Source organism: Barbus barbus (genome assembly GCF_936440315.1).
Source record: "Barbus barbus genome assembly, chromosome: 7".
NCBI classification, from domain to species: Eukaryota; Metazoa; Chordata; class Actinopteri; order Cypriniformes; family Cyprinidae; genus Barbus; species Barbus barbus.
The window spans coordinates 23,482,832-23,497,266 of record NC_136735.1 but is presented as its reverse complement, the minus strand read 5'-3'; the positions used below and the strand labels follow the sequence as shown (position 1 = coordinate 23,497,266).

The following is a 14,435-nucleotide window of genomic DNA, read 5'->3' as shown; positions in this document are numbered from 1 at the left end:
TATATATTTATTACGCTTAATTTTATGATTCAAACCAGTACATTTTTACTGCAAAACCAAATCATAATCTAACAGTTACCAGCCTTTTATGTAACTTTTTAGGCATTTCCACAAAAGCACATACACTATATACTTTGATAACAGCATACTATTATAAAATCTAAATCTAAAATGACCTCAGACTAAGTAGATGTGAATCACTGAGTATGTTAAGAATGTGTGATTAACCCTAATACCTTAATGGGCATAAAATACTGCTCACTAAAAACAATTGATTGTAGACAAGGAAAAACAGAAGACAGCAAATCTCATTATCTATCCTAATAACCCTGCCAACTAAGACTGATATTTAACCCTCTGATCAGCTCATCCCTGACCCGCAAACTGGATTAGCCACTGGGGTAACAATGACTGGAAATAGTAGGTTACTAGTGGAAAAAAAAAAGGTGGATGCATTTTGACACCTTGGACTTTGTTGCAGGGCTTCCAATTGAATTTCATATTTAATTTATTATTGATACTGGAAAAAATAATGAACATATTTTCAATAAATAATAAATATATATTTTTAAATGATCTACACCCATTTCTTGAAATAAATTAAACGTTTCAATATTATGTCTATTTTCTCTATCTGTACAAAACTTTACAATAAGATTGTATTTGTTATTAACATTAGTTAGATAATTCCTTAACATTAACTAACAATGAACAAGATCTGTATACAGCATTAGTTAATCTTTGATAATGTTAACTTGTCATTTCCCAACATTAAGGGCCAGAATTACTAAACAGGGCAAATTAGCGTTAGAGCGCAATTCCATAAAAGCACTGATGGGAGGGGAAAATTGTGTGTGTGATTTACTGACAATGAGCACATTAAAGAACACAGACACAGCCAGATTATTTCCATAATGACCAGTGAAATCTACCAAGAACAGCGCATATTACTGCCTGCTTTAAGACGTTAAATAATGGTATTAAATAATGGCGTTTAATAATGGTGCAAATACCAGTAATTTGACGAGTGCAACAATTTGTAAATCGCGATGAAAAATTAAATCGCAAAAAAATTCATATAGGTTTGAAAAAAAAAAAAAAAAAATTTACTCATCCTCAAGCCATCATGTAGATGAGTTTGTTTCACATCAGAAATTTAGCATTACAACACCTGCTTCCCAATGGATCCTCTGCAGTGAATGAGCTTGACTCAGTCCAGCAATTAATGTCTTGTGAAGTAAAAAGCGTTTGTAAGAAAAAATCAAGGCTTTTTAAATATAAACAGTTGCCTCTGGCCATAATCTATTATAACGCATCCTCCAGTGACAAAGACCACCCCCCTGTTGTCATCTCACATCAAAATCCACTGACTTGTTTGTTTAGTACTGTTTTAGACTGTCTTCACTTGTGAAATGGTGCTTGATCTGTGCATATTTCGCTCCTGATTCAGATGAGATGACTTTTCTCTGGAGAAAGCAATTTATATGAATTAGAAGACTTCAGCCAGAAGCAACAATTTAAAGTATGTCCTAATGATAAATTTAAAAAAGCTGTTTTTCAAATGGTATTAGGTCATCGCATGATTTGTATTTGGATGACATATTTACCTCTTTTGAACAATTGATCCAGATATTTGCTATTCCTAACACACACGTTTATAGGTATTTACAGCTTTGTATCATCAAAATCAAACTGTTTCCCCTGTTGTCCTCATCGATCTCTCACTGATACTATTCTCGAGCAGGTGTGGAGTAAAACAGTCCATTAGCAAATGGACTATTTGAACTACTACAAATGGTTTATGGACTACTTAATCTATGTAATCTGACTACTTTAAAAACTTTAAAACAAAAATAAGAAAAAGAAATGGGAGGACCAAATATCAGATGAGGCTTGGCAGGAAGCGAATATGGAACATACATTTTACGTATATTCTCCATACAAGGTTTCAAACAAGAGAATCTTTACTACTTGCCAACCTTTTCTAACCTTTGTGGAGAACACTGCTACTTAAAAATTGTACTGAATGTACACTGTCCCTTTTTATAAAAAAAAAGGTCTGACTGGGGTTGGATTTTTTCTCAACTTTTTTCATATTCTCTTTTTTATGTTTTATTGTTCTATGTTAAATATAAAGAAAAAGATTGGAAGTCAAAAATGTTTTTCACCTCACAAGGCATTAACTGATGGACTGGAGTTGTGTGGATTATTTGTGGATTAATGTGATGTTTTTATCAGCTGTTTGAACTCTCTTGTTTGGTTCATGCTTTATAAGTCCTCAGTTCTCCCTTAGTCTTCGTCCGTTCTTGTCTATGTAAGTTGATATTATTGCCTGTCTTTTGGATTTACTTATTAAAATACCTTTTGTTTGATCTCCATCGTCTTCCTGAAATTGTGCCTCATCAGGCCGTGACAGAAGTAGTATTTGTTAATTTATACATGTACATTTCTTAACATTCAAGGTACATGCTCTGTGTTAACATTACTTAAACCATTAGTATGCCATGAACTAACAATAAACACTTTATTAAAGTTACTTAAAATTTGTGTGTGTGTGTGTGTGTGTGTGTGTGTGTGCATGTTTATGTGGTTTATGAGGACACAAATTTGTATAATGACATGGGTATGACAGAGGTATTACAATATGAAGGTGGTTTATGAGGACACTGCCTATGTCCCCGTAATTCAAAAGGCTTAAAAAACATACTAAATGGTGTTTTTTTTTTATCTAAAAATGCACAAAGTCTCCTGTGAGGGCTAAGTTTAGGTGTAGGGTTGGTGTAGGGCAATAGCACACACAGTTTGTTCAGTATAAAAACCATTACGCCTATGGAGAGTCCCCATAAACCACAAAAACCAACATGTGTGTGTGTGTGTGTGTGTGTGTGTGTGTGAGAATCTCACTGCAAAGTGAAACCATTTTAAACGTTTGCCGATTCCTTAGTAACATGATTCATCTTTAATAAAGAATTTATTATGGACTTATTATGACCTTATTGTAAAGTGTGACCTATTTCACATGATGTGTTACAAATGTTTGTAGGCTCTCTAGTCTCTACTAATGTTATTTAAAAAACATTTATTAGGGGTATTACTGGATTTATTGTAATCTGTATACATGTGTTGTTCATAATAAGTTGATGTCAACTAATAGGCCTACATTTACTAACGCTAATAAATTTAGCTATTAATGTTAAGAGATACATTAGTATGTATGTACAAGGTAACATCAATAAAGATATAATAGTGTATAAAAGGGTTGTTCATTGTTAGTTACTGTTAGCTAATCCATTATGTTAACAAAAACAACCTTACTTTAAAGTGTTAACAAACAGGTTTCTTCTTCACCTAAATGAACATAGTGTCACACTGTCCAGTCTCAAATTGGGCAAAGTGTGAGAGTCATAACATTTCTCAGAAAAAGCAAGGAAAACTCACTGGCAGGGGTAACAGCCTGAACCAAACCAACAGAGGAGCCCACAGGTGCATCCTCAGAGATAGAAAAGGTGTAGTGGGCTTTTTGGAAGAGGGCAGGAGGCTGGTCGCTCTGCAAGATGTTCACGGTGATGTTAGCAGGATGAACAGCAGACATGCCTCCTCCGTCCTGAGCAGAGACAGACAGCTTCACACTGCTGCTGCGCAACTGGGAAAGTGAAGCGTTCAGGCAGACAGAACCTGAGGAATACACAAAACCTACATTAACATCATAGAGGACACATGCACAAGGTGTTAGCTATTATTGCAGATGTTTGATCAATTAAAAAGAAGGTTTAACTTTAAGTACATTAGAGACAAAAATTTAAGGGTCCTGAAATTAACAATCTTAATAACAATATCTTGATTTTAATGTGTAATAAAAGCTAATTCTTTAACTGCTAGATAACTTAGAAACTTAAGCACAAGGCCATGTTTTGTTTTTTTTACTTATTCACTATCTCCGTCACTTTTCAAATCTTTTAAGAAAAAAACTGATGGTGACATGGTGGATATATTTGTGGCTAGCTCCACTTTTGACAGATGGTGGGGGGCCTGCTAGATTCAGTCACCTTGATCTAACTTAAAATCCTTAGCATCTGTTGATTTAAACCAGGAGTGGTTAACCTTAGACATGCGTGCCCCCACTCGTCCACAGAAGAGTAATCACTGGCATGCATACAAAAGAGATTAATATGTGTGTATTTTATTTGGTTGTTTGTTTTAAAATTTCCTAGCACCTGCATGCCAATAAACAAGAAATAAAATAAAATCAGTGTTCCACTGATATTTAGTCAAAGCTGACATGAGGCGATATTTGGAAACTTTTATTTTGACAGCACTGAGAACTGTGCATCTGAGTCAAAATAAGTCATAATAAAAGTAAAAAATAAAAGTTTTTTTCAGTCAAGTTTCAGTCACCCATAAGTTGTCATAAGCGCCCATGTTTGAACACAGCTGAGTGGCCGCAGTGTGTGAAAACAACCAGCCTACAACCAGGTACAATCAACCAACTCATTTTTTTATAATCCCAATAAATTATAATTGGTCTCTCCAAATGAGCAGTTCCAGATTTCTCCCTATGTACGGTCACCATAGGGATAAAGTCCCACCCATTTGTGACACTATCTGCCCTATTAGCATAGACACAGGCCTGAGTGAGAAGCAGCAGTCCGCCATTACAGTTTTCTAGCTCTAACGTTAGCTGCAGGAGATATACAATGTCTGGGCCAAAGAAGCATTACAAGTGTTGTGTTTTGGGATGCACTAATGAACATGGGAGTCTCCATAGACTCCCTCCACCTGAGCTTCTGAGGACACTGTGGTTAAATCACATTTTGAAGGAAATATCCCGTAAAAAATCGGTAAAGTACCTATATGTTTAAGGATCAATACCCAAGGTTTGTGCGCGTAAAGTACCTATATGTTTAAGGATCAATACCCAAGGTTTGTGCGCGAACATCAGCTCCAGACAAAGTAAGTATCACAGGTTTGTTTCCCAAATTTCCTTTCTTAAAGAGCTTCTTGGCACTCTGTAAGGCTAATGTTGCTAAAGCTATGCCTGTTTTCACTGATGCTGCCTTCACATGCTACCAGAATAATAGTATATAGGAATGTGGTAGTTAAAAATTGCATATGAAAGCAATGTGAAGTCGACTGCTTGAATTTGTCAAGCTCAAAATCACATGTGGGACTTATAAAGTTTGGGATAACACGCTAAGGAAAAATGAGAACAGCTGTCATTATTTTTATCGCGTCGTGCTCCTTGTCTGTGTAATTCATAAACGATCATTTATTATGCACAGTACAATAAGATGACTGACTTTTAAACTGAGTGCGTTTTCTGTAAAGATAACAGGCTTGTCCTAATAGTGGAATGTTTATTTGCAAAGGCTAGCACCGGTATTGCTGAAGCTTGAGCTCTTGGAGCTCCGCCCTATTCTGAAAAGAGCCGGGGGCACCAGCTCATCTGCTTTTAAAGGGACACACACAAAAACAGTGCATTTTGGCTCATACCCTTAAAGTGGCACAAGCTATTAAAAAAAATCTATGGGGTATTTTGAGCTAAAACTTCACATACACACTCTGGGGACATCAGAGACTTATTTTACATCTTAAATATGTCCCCTTTAAGAAATTGCTATTTGAAGTACAAATCTGTTTATTTTTAAGATTTATTTTTTAGGAAGTTCACTTTTTTTCAAATTGATTAGTTTTCAAATTATTTATTTCTAATAAATAATTAGGGATGAGGATGGCAGATGTGGCCACAGCAATGAACTTGCAATGCCCGTACTGTAAGACCCCTAAGACAGTGCTACAGCAAGAGAGGAGACAGAGCTGATCATCCTTGCAGTGACAAACCATGCATGTGTAGCCATGTATCTCCCTAGATGCGTTCAAGAACTTGCAAATGCCTTGGTGGAAGAGTGGAAGAACATCTCTCAAATCTGCTGCAGTCCATGAGAATAAGATGCACTGTAGCACTTAAAGCAGTCCCTTTTTTCAGGGACCCATTATTCCATTCCTGTTTACCAACTGCCTGATAAACTTAGATTATGTCTCAGTTGTTGAACTTTTTATGTTAATACAAATATTTATTAAGAAATTTACGAAGAAAACGTAAAAAAAATTGCTGGAAATAAATGCAGTTGAATTTATTCTCTGATGAATCCATTTTTTAGCTTTGCCCAACACCTGGTCATCTAATGGTTAGACAGAGACCTGGACAGGCCTACAAGCCACCCACTGTGAAATTTGGTGGAGGATCGGTGATGATCTGGGGGTGCTTCAGCAAGGCTGGAATCAGACACATTCATCTTCGAGAAGGCCTGATTCTTTCTTTTCTACCATGAAGGAATCAAGCTGCGTACAAGGTTGTCCTGGAAGACAAGAAACTTGCTTCCTTCTGCTCTTACAATGTTCCCCAAATCTGAGGACTGGTTTTTCCAACAGTACAATACTCCATGCCACACAGCCAGGTCATTCAAGGTGTGTATTGGAGGACCACAAGACCAAGACCCTGTCATGGCCAGGCCAATCTCAAAACCTGAACCCTATTGAAAACCTCTGGAAATGTGATCAAGTGGAATACGGATGGTCGCAAGCCATCAAACAAGGACGAGCTGCTTGAATTTTTGCACCAGGAGTGACATAAAGTCCCCCAACAGCAATGTGCAAAGACTGGAGGAGAACACTCTAAGACACAAGAAAGCTGTGAAAATCAGGGTTATTCCACCAAATATTGATTTCTGAACTCTTCCCAAGCTAAAACATTAGTATTGTGTTGTTTAAAAATGAATATGAACTTGATTTGTTTTCTTTCCATTATTTGAGGACTGAAAACACTGCATCTTTCTTGTTATTTTGACCAGCTGTCATGCCTGCAAATAAATGCTCAAATGTTAATAAAAAAGCAATATATAAGCAACATCTGAAGGCACATATGTCAAAAAGGGTTTGACATATGTGCAGGTTCTGAGAAAAAGTCACATCAAAAATCTAAACCAATGATGCTAAGCAGGGATACTGGAGAAGTGAGTGCATGCAGACACCCTAAGTTCTCTTTCCTACAATGTCCTCTCTCACAAGTAGCTCTGGGAAATTTGATTAATTGCAGTGAATTAGTTTTATATGAGTTTCGCATGTTTAACACATTCATGTTTCAATGTAAAAGGAGGAATATTTACTCAGGCTTCTGAGCACTATTTAAGAAAAACACACTTAGGGCATACAGTAAAGCATATGCTTGTTCGTCTTTAGCACTGCTGCAAGAGAGAGAGGGACATATATGTAACAATTAACGGTAGAACAGTGATTGTAATGGGATTATGGAAAAATAAATCACAGCCCTCCAACTTCAGAGTAATCTGATTACTGTAATGCGTCACACCAAACAACACAGCTCAGCAGGAGCTCTATGTGTGCGAACAGTAAAGGACACTGACAGTAATATGTACCATACAAATAATTTAAATAATAACAGTTATCTGTATTTCCTAAACTACTAATGCGATTTTGATATTTGACATCTATATACTGTATTATAGACCGTTACTTAAAATAAATTAGGGAAAAGTAAATATATATTTCTATATATATATCTATGTCATTTAAAATTTTCTATAATTGAAAATTATAGAATTGCTCAAAATATCATGGCATATTGGTACTATATTGGTTCCAAATTAAAAATGAAACATTTTGCCAGCATTTAATTTTATGGATCTATTCAGTAACTGGACATTTTCACTGTATGTGGTTTACTTCGCAAAAATTGCAACATTTTATAATAATATAACGGAGTACATCATATAAAGCATAATCAGAGATTTCTGTAGACACTCAGCACTGCATGACAGTCCACTTCACACAATATGCACTCAGGATTTAGAAAGGTGCTGTGTAAATCCACAGGCCTCCTACTGAGATGTGACAAAAGCAATTACTGTATCTGTTACAGAAGACTCTCAGTCTGACCGTCAAGAAAAGCATGCACTATGCACATATGTCAAAATATATGAGTTATCTATGCTGTCCTATGGACTATAGTATCACACATATCTGACTTGTTCAAAGTTAAATTTTAGCTTGATCTTAACAGTGACAGCAAGTCTGCAAGTCATTTAAGTCTTTCTATTTAAGGTTATTTCATTGTAATTAAAAGATTCTCGGAAGTGAACATTGTGTTTTGGCAAAACAGATTTAAGTCCCAGCATGTTACCTGTTGACTGGTCGACAGTGAATAAAGAGGCAGAATCTCCTGGCAGAAGCTCATAGGTGATTTTTCCATTGTTCCCAGAATCCCGGTCAGAAGCAAAAATACGGAGTAGCTCAGTGCCAGGTTGGGCATGGATGCTCACACTTGTGACGTATTTCTCAGGACTAAAAAGAGGAGCATTATCATTCACATCCTCCACATTGATGTGAATAAATGTCTGCGAACTAAGCCCATCCTATTCAGAAAGAAAACATAATTACTAGCTTCTTTTTCCATTTAATGTCAATTTTCACAATGCCAGTATTCACAAAACTCACTTGATCCTCAGCTTTAATTGACAAGTCAAAGGTCACAAGGCCAGCTTCATGATCAATATCTTGAGACACACACATTTCCCCAGTAACAGAGTTGATGTGAAAGTAAGGGTGGTCATCCTTGCTGCTGAAGCCATCATAGAGGGAGTATTGCACTGATCCAAACTCAGCATCATCAGCATCTGTGGCAGTGACCTGGACCAGATGGAAATGTATAAATAAAGTAAATCTTATCTAGACCTGCAGCTGATGCAATTTCTTTGGCTTCTAATGTCGTGGTCATACCAATATGTTTTTGAGGTAAAAGATTTCTCATATTGCACTTTTAACACCAATAAAATCTGTTATTATTATTGCACAGTTTACATGAACGACACCATTCTTCCAAAACTAGGAGGCTGTAATCAATCATCTGTGTATTGGGAGCACCAAAATGTCTGTGTGGGCAAGCATTATCTCATTAACACTGGTTATGGTGTTGGCTCAGCAAAAGGTGTCTTAGATTAACGTTTCCAGATGTACTCTTTTAGACCACTAAAACCTTCTGCATGGAAAACATGAGTAATTTGCAGGTGATGAACAACTTTATAAACACAATAACCTTATTTTCCTCATGACCCTAAGAAAATTCACACTGCACCAACAGATGCAGACATACCAACAGACATACGGCAGACCAGTTTTTCGTCAGGTTTTGTCGGATCAGTGTGTTGGCGTCTGTTGCCATTGGTCAGCGCTTATCTTAGCTGATTGAACATGTTGCGCCTGCATTTGTCGGGTCTTGGAATGTCTGAGAAGTGAAATACTATAATTGGTTGACTCTGTTTGTCTGCATCTGTTGGAGAATTGAATTGGTCTTCAGACTAATTGAAGAGACATCTTTTAAAACAGCTGGAGAAACACTCTAATGGCAATTCATAACGATCTTACATTTTGGTGAATCTCATCTGTACATATCAAATGTGTATGCCCTACTGACATGCATACCTTCTTACAGAAATAGTATGTTTACTATTAAGAAAAATTTTATGAATTTGGTGTCAAGTTGCTAAAATGTTAAATAGTTGAGTTTTCTGATTTCTGATTGTGGCTATGGACAAAAAGAGAGATATCTAAAATATCCCCAGAAGACACAAAATTATCTGAAAATATACAGTACTGTGTAGAAGTGTGTTTTTTGTTGTTTGTTTACAAAAACATTTGTCTAAATTAATTTGACTAATTAATATATTTATATAGACAACTGATATATTTTGGTGTGGGGTAAGGGTGGACCTTCATGCATACTTATTTTTTTATAAAAAATAATGTTTCTATTAATCAGATTCCTTTTTGTGTTAAAAAGAGAATGTGTCTGAATTTCTTGTATTATTAGGAAATACATCAAAGAACAAAAAATATGCTTGTCAAACTATTTCATGGAGTCTTTAAGCTTTACACTAAAGTTTACTATACCATAAATATCAAAAACATCTAAAAAAGTTATGTTTTTGCAATTTGATAAAAAAAAAAAACATTTCCATTCTCTGGGGAACCAAATAGTGTGTATTGACAGAACTGAATTAATAACAATTCAAATTCAAGTCTTTTTTTAAGTAGATGAATTACACAGAGTGGGAAATGTTGCTTAGTTTTTCTAAATCAAATTTTCTGTTGCTGAGTCACTGGAGTAAGATTTTATGTTTTTTTAGTGTTCTACATGTTAAGCGGTGGTACTGACTCTTCTTATCATCTGCCATATCTTTAGCAGCACCTTATGATCTAAGCCTTTCTGTCATAAAAAAAGATATCATACTAACATTTATGAGCTCAGTAGTGGGTGGAAGACTGAGATATCTGTTCAAAGTCTAAAAGCAACTGGCTGGGATCATGAATTCCAGAAACACTCTTTGCACGCAGAGCTGATTGCGGCTATGATCAAAAAGAGATATCTAAAAATATATCCCCTGAAAATATGGCAACATTTTTATGGACATGGTGTCATAAAAATGGCACAACAGATGGCACAGCACCCAGAGCCCTGATCTCGACATCACAGAGTCAGTCTGGGATTACATGTAGAGACAGAAACAACTGAGACTAAAGCCTAAATCCACAGAAGAACTGCTCTCCAAGATGAAAACGTTCTTAAAAACTGCACAAGTGTATCTAGTACTGTTTGTAAAGCAAAGGGTGGTCACACCAAATACTGATTTGATAGTTAATAAAGTTCATTGATATAACAAACACCATCCAATGTATTGTTTTATACTTAAGTAATATTACTATAGTTTAAAACAACTCTAATATATTTTTAAAAGTAATTTATTACTGATTACTACTCTTTAGAAATCAATCTAATATCCTAATATTATTATTATAAATGTTATAAATGGTATAAATTGCAACTTTTGTAACATTTTAAGTCTTTTTATGTCACTTTTGATCAGTGTAATGAATCTTAGGGATAAGGGAAAAGGGTTCTAAAATATGGTCCTGCATTAATATGTGCTTTATAAGTACTACTTAACTGCCAATATGCTATTAATATGCATGCTAAAAAGCAACTAGTTAATACTGAACAGTGTTCCCTGATCTAAAGTGTTTCCAACTAAATATTGAAACTGCCAATGAAACTGTTTGATTTGTCATGCCGAGTGCACTTGTGCCAGGCGACAGTTTCACATACAAGGAGACAAAGCAGTGAGCGGTGTGTTGTGGCTATTTTGCAACACAGCTGTCTTTGTATCAAACAAAAAGTCTTAGTACTGTCTCTGTTTTGAGAGGGAGTGTGTGTGTGTGTGTGTGTTGTTGTGATAGTAATTGAGTGTTTCTTCTAACCTTGTGATCCCTACAATGATTTATTTGTTGTGCACAGGCTTCATCCACAATAGCTGTATAGCTAGTAAGTTAAAGCACTTACCAAAAACAAAGCATGCCTCACACCTGTCTAGGCCATGTTGCACGGCATTTCTTATTTTTACTTCTTTGTTTAAAACTAGGATAATTCACCCAAAAATGAAAATTCTGTCATCATTTGCACACGCTCATGTCTTTCTAACCCTGTATGATTTTCTATCTTCTTTGAAACATATTGAGACATTTTTGAGAATTGTCTTTTTTTTGTCCATAGAATGTAAAAAAATTATTTTTTGAAGTTGTCAAAAAATTATTCAAACTTTATTGTAGCAGATTTTTAAAAAACAATACTATTCCAGTCTTTCTACTTTAAAATGTAATGTTTAATTCAATGTGTTAGTTGCAATTTCTTTGTAATTAACTGTGAAATTTACTAGCAATTTCTAACATTTTAAGTTTACAATACAAGTCAAAACCTTTTGATTACCAACATTGTTCAAAATATATTCTTTTGTGTTTGCAGACGAAAGAAAATCATGCAGGTTTGGAACAACAAGAGTTTGTAAATTATGACAGGTTTTCAGATTTTCATTTTTGGGTGAACTTTAATACTGACTTAAGCTTTGACTTAAGACATTTAAGACATTTTTTCTTACAAGACAAAAACATGAATGAATTTGACAAGAGTAATTGTAGCATATTATTTTTAAACTGGTTGAGGTACAAATTCATGAAAAGGAGTGTAATAATAATAATTTTTTACCTGTAAGATGCATGTCCCAACAGCTGTGTGCTCTTTGACGGTAACGTTATAGAATTGTTGTTTGAATATAGGTTTGTTGTCATTGACATCTACGACATGGATGGTCACAGTGGCTGTAGAGGACAGAGAGGGGGAACCACCATCAGTAGCCACCACCAAGAACCTCAGCTCTGTCTCTCTCTCATGGTCTAGGCCTGCAGCAGTGGTAATAAGACCTGATGTTGCATCTATATTCAACAACTGCTCCTGCTCTGGCTGCATAATAGAGTAGATGATTCCAGAATCTCCTCCTAGATCTCTATCTGTGGCCTTGACTTGGAAGAGAGCTGTTCCCTCATGCACATCCTCAGGAACACTCTCCTCATAGATGTATTGGTCAAAAACAGGTGGATTGTCATTCACATCCGTGACCTGAATCTGAAATGTTGTTTCGCTGCTCAGAGAAGGAGAACCAAAATCTCTGGCTGTCACAGTGAGTTCATACAAGTCCTTTACCTCTCGGTCCAGTGGGCCATCCACACAGAGAACATAAAGAAAATCATCAGTGGATTTGAGGGAGAACATCCCATCCCCACCTTGGAGGTGCACATCAATCTTCTTGACATCTCCTAAATCTGGATCTGAGACTGCAATCCTTGCAACATAGTCTCCAGGTCTCGCCCCCTCGGATACTTCAGGTGCTCCGGCCTCATTAAGAAAAAGGATGCTAATATTTGGATGGTTGTCATTGACATCCAGGACCTTAATACTTACAAATGTGCTGGAGGATTCAGGCTGAATCCCAGAATCCCATGCTGTCACAACAAGCTCAAAAAATGACTGGTTTTCATAGTCCAAAAATTTATTGACACTAATGATACCTGATGAACTATCAATAACGAAAAACTCATTTGGGTCACTTTGACGGTGGTTGATCTTATAGGTGACCCAGCCATTGCTGCCAAGATCTGGGTCTGTCGCATATACCTGGCAGACAGGTGTCATTAATGGGATGTTTTCCCATACAACAGCATGGTACTCTGTCTGATTGAACACAGGCTGGTTGTCATTTTCATCAAGTACAGTAATATGCACTTGCAACTGGCCAGTTTTGGGTGGTAAACCACCATCGAATGCCTCAATTGTGAAACTGTAGAAGCTTGTAATTTCTCTGTCTAATCTTGCTTGCAGAATAAGGTCAAAACTGAACATATCACCTCCACTATTGCGGATCTCAACTTTAAAAAGTTTCCTCATGTCTCCGTCTGTAATTCTGTAGCCCTGTATGCCATAATCATCCTCATCTTGGTCCTGAGCTCCTTCCAACTCAAAACAGGTTCCTGGAGGGCTCAATTCAGACACATTCAACTGTATTGTTTTTACAGGGAATACAGGGGAATGATCATTTACATCCTTCACCTCGATGATTACTTTAATAACTTCTCCTGTTAAAGTGGCGGCCGCGAACTCGTACTTATTTGTGCGCTCTCGATCCAGCACCACGGCGGTGGAGATGATCCCGGTGTCTCCATCGATCTCATAGTCTCTGAACACATCTGAGTCTCTGCTCTCAGATATAAACAATCCAGAACTTTGGGTTTTCGCAGGTAGTCCTGCTCTTATGTCCCCGACTATAGTTTTTGCAGGTAAACCTTCCTCTATGGACAGACTGAGATTGAACACCTGTGCGCAACCGTCCTCACAAAATAATGTAAATAAGAGAAATTGTAGTAAAGCCTGTACGTAAAACTCCATTTTCATATGAAAACATTAGTATACGTTTGTAAAGAGGAAACAAGTCTTCGCTTCTAGCTGAAGTTCACTCTCCAAAGCGCGTTTCTTCAGGGGCGGATGTTGCTCCGTGTCTTAACAGCTTTACAGCCATCTCCCCTCCGCTGCGTGTGTGAGTGAGTGTGTGTGTGTGTGTGTGTGTGTGTGTGCACAGCATCGCCTACTGAATGAGAGGTGAATGCAGCAAATGAGAGAAAAGTCAGTATGAGCTGTGTTACGTAGTGCAGCACGAGCGCCTGATGAGTCACGTGATGTGAAGTATCTTGAAGTAGGTGAAAAGGACCTTCTGCCAATTGCTTAATTATTATATTATATTATATTAGGCTTTATTATGCCTTGTTGAGTCATGCAATACATTATTAGGCAAATAATCTGAAATATGACATCAATTTAGGCATGTCTGGCAACCAACAAATAGGCCTATGTTTTTACTATCATTAAAAGTAAGGTTCTATAATATGGGATGATATTAGACTCAAAATGATTCATAGATGCACGCACAATTATCCATGTACTGCATAAATTTTATGCATGTATCTTACTAAGTATTGACGAT

The 14,435-nt window shown here is 36.5% G+C and overlaps 1 protein-coding gene across 1 annotated transcript in view; it reads right to left on the bottom strand.

Moving 5' to 3' along the window:
- The window catches only part of LOC306872717 (protocadherin-23-like), a gene marked incomplete at its 5' end in the record, with an annotated part of 38,719 nt that overhangs the window by 20,748 nt on the left and 3,536 nt on the right, over positions 1-14,435 (bottom strand). Inside the window, 4 exons of the mRNA XM_079421471.1 lie at positions 3,439-3,675; positions 8,198-8,429; positions 8,512-8,703; positions 12,110-13,786. Of these exons, the coding sequence (XP_079277597.1) occupies positions 3,439-3,675; positions 8,198-8,429; positions 8,512-8,703; positions 12,110-13,786 (2,338 nt within the window). The remainder of the gene's footprint in view (positions 1-3,438; positions 3,676-8,197; positions 8,430-8,511; positions 8,704-12,109; positions 13,787-14,435) is intronic.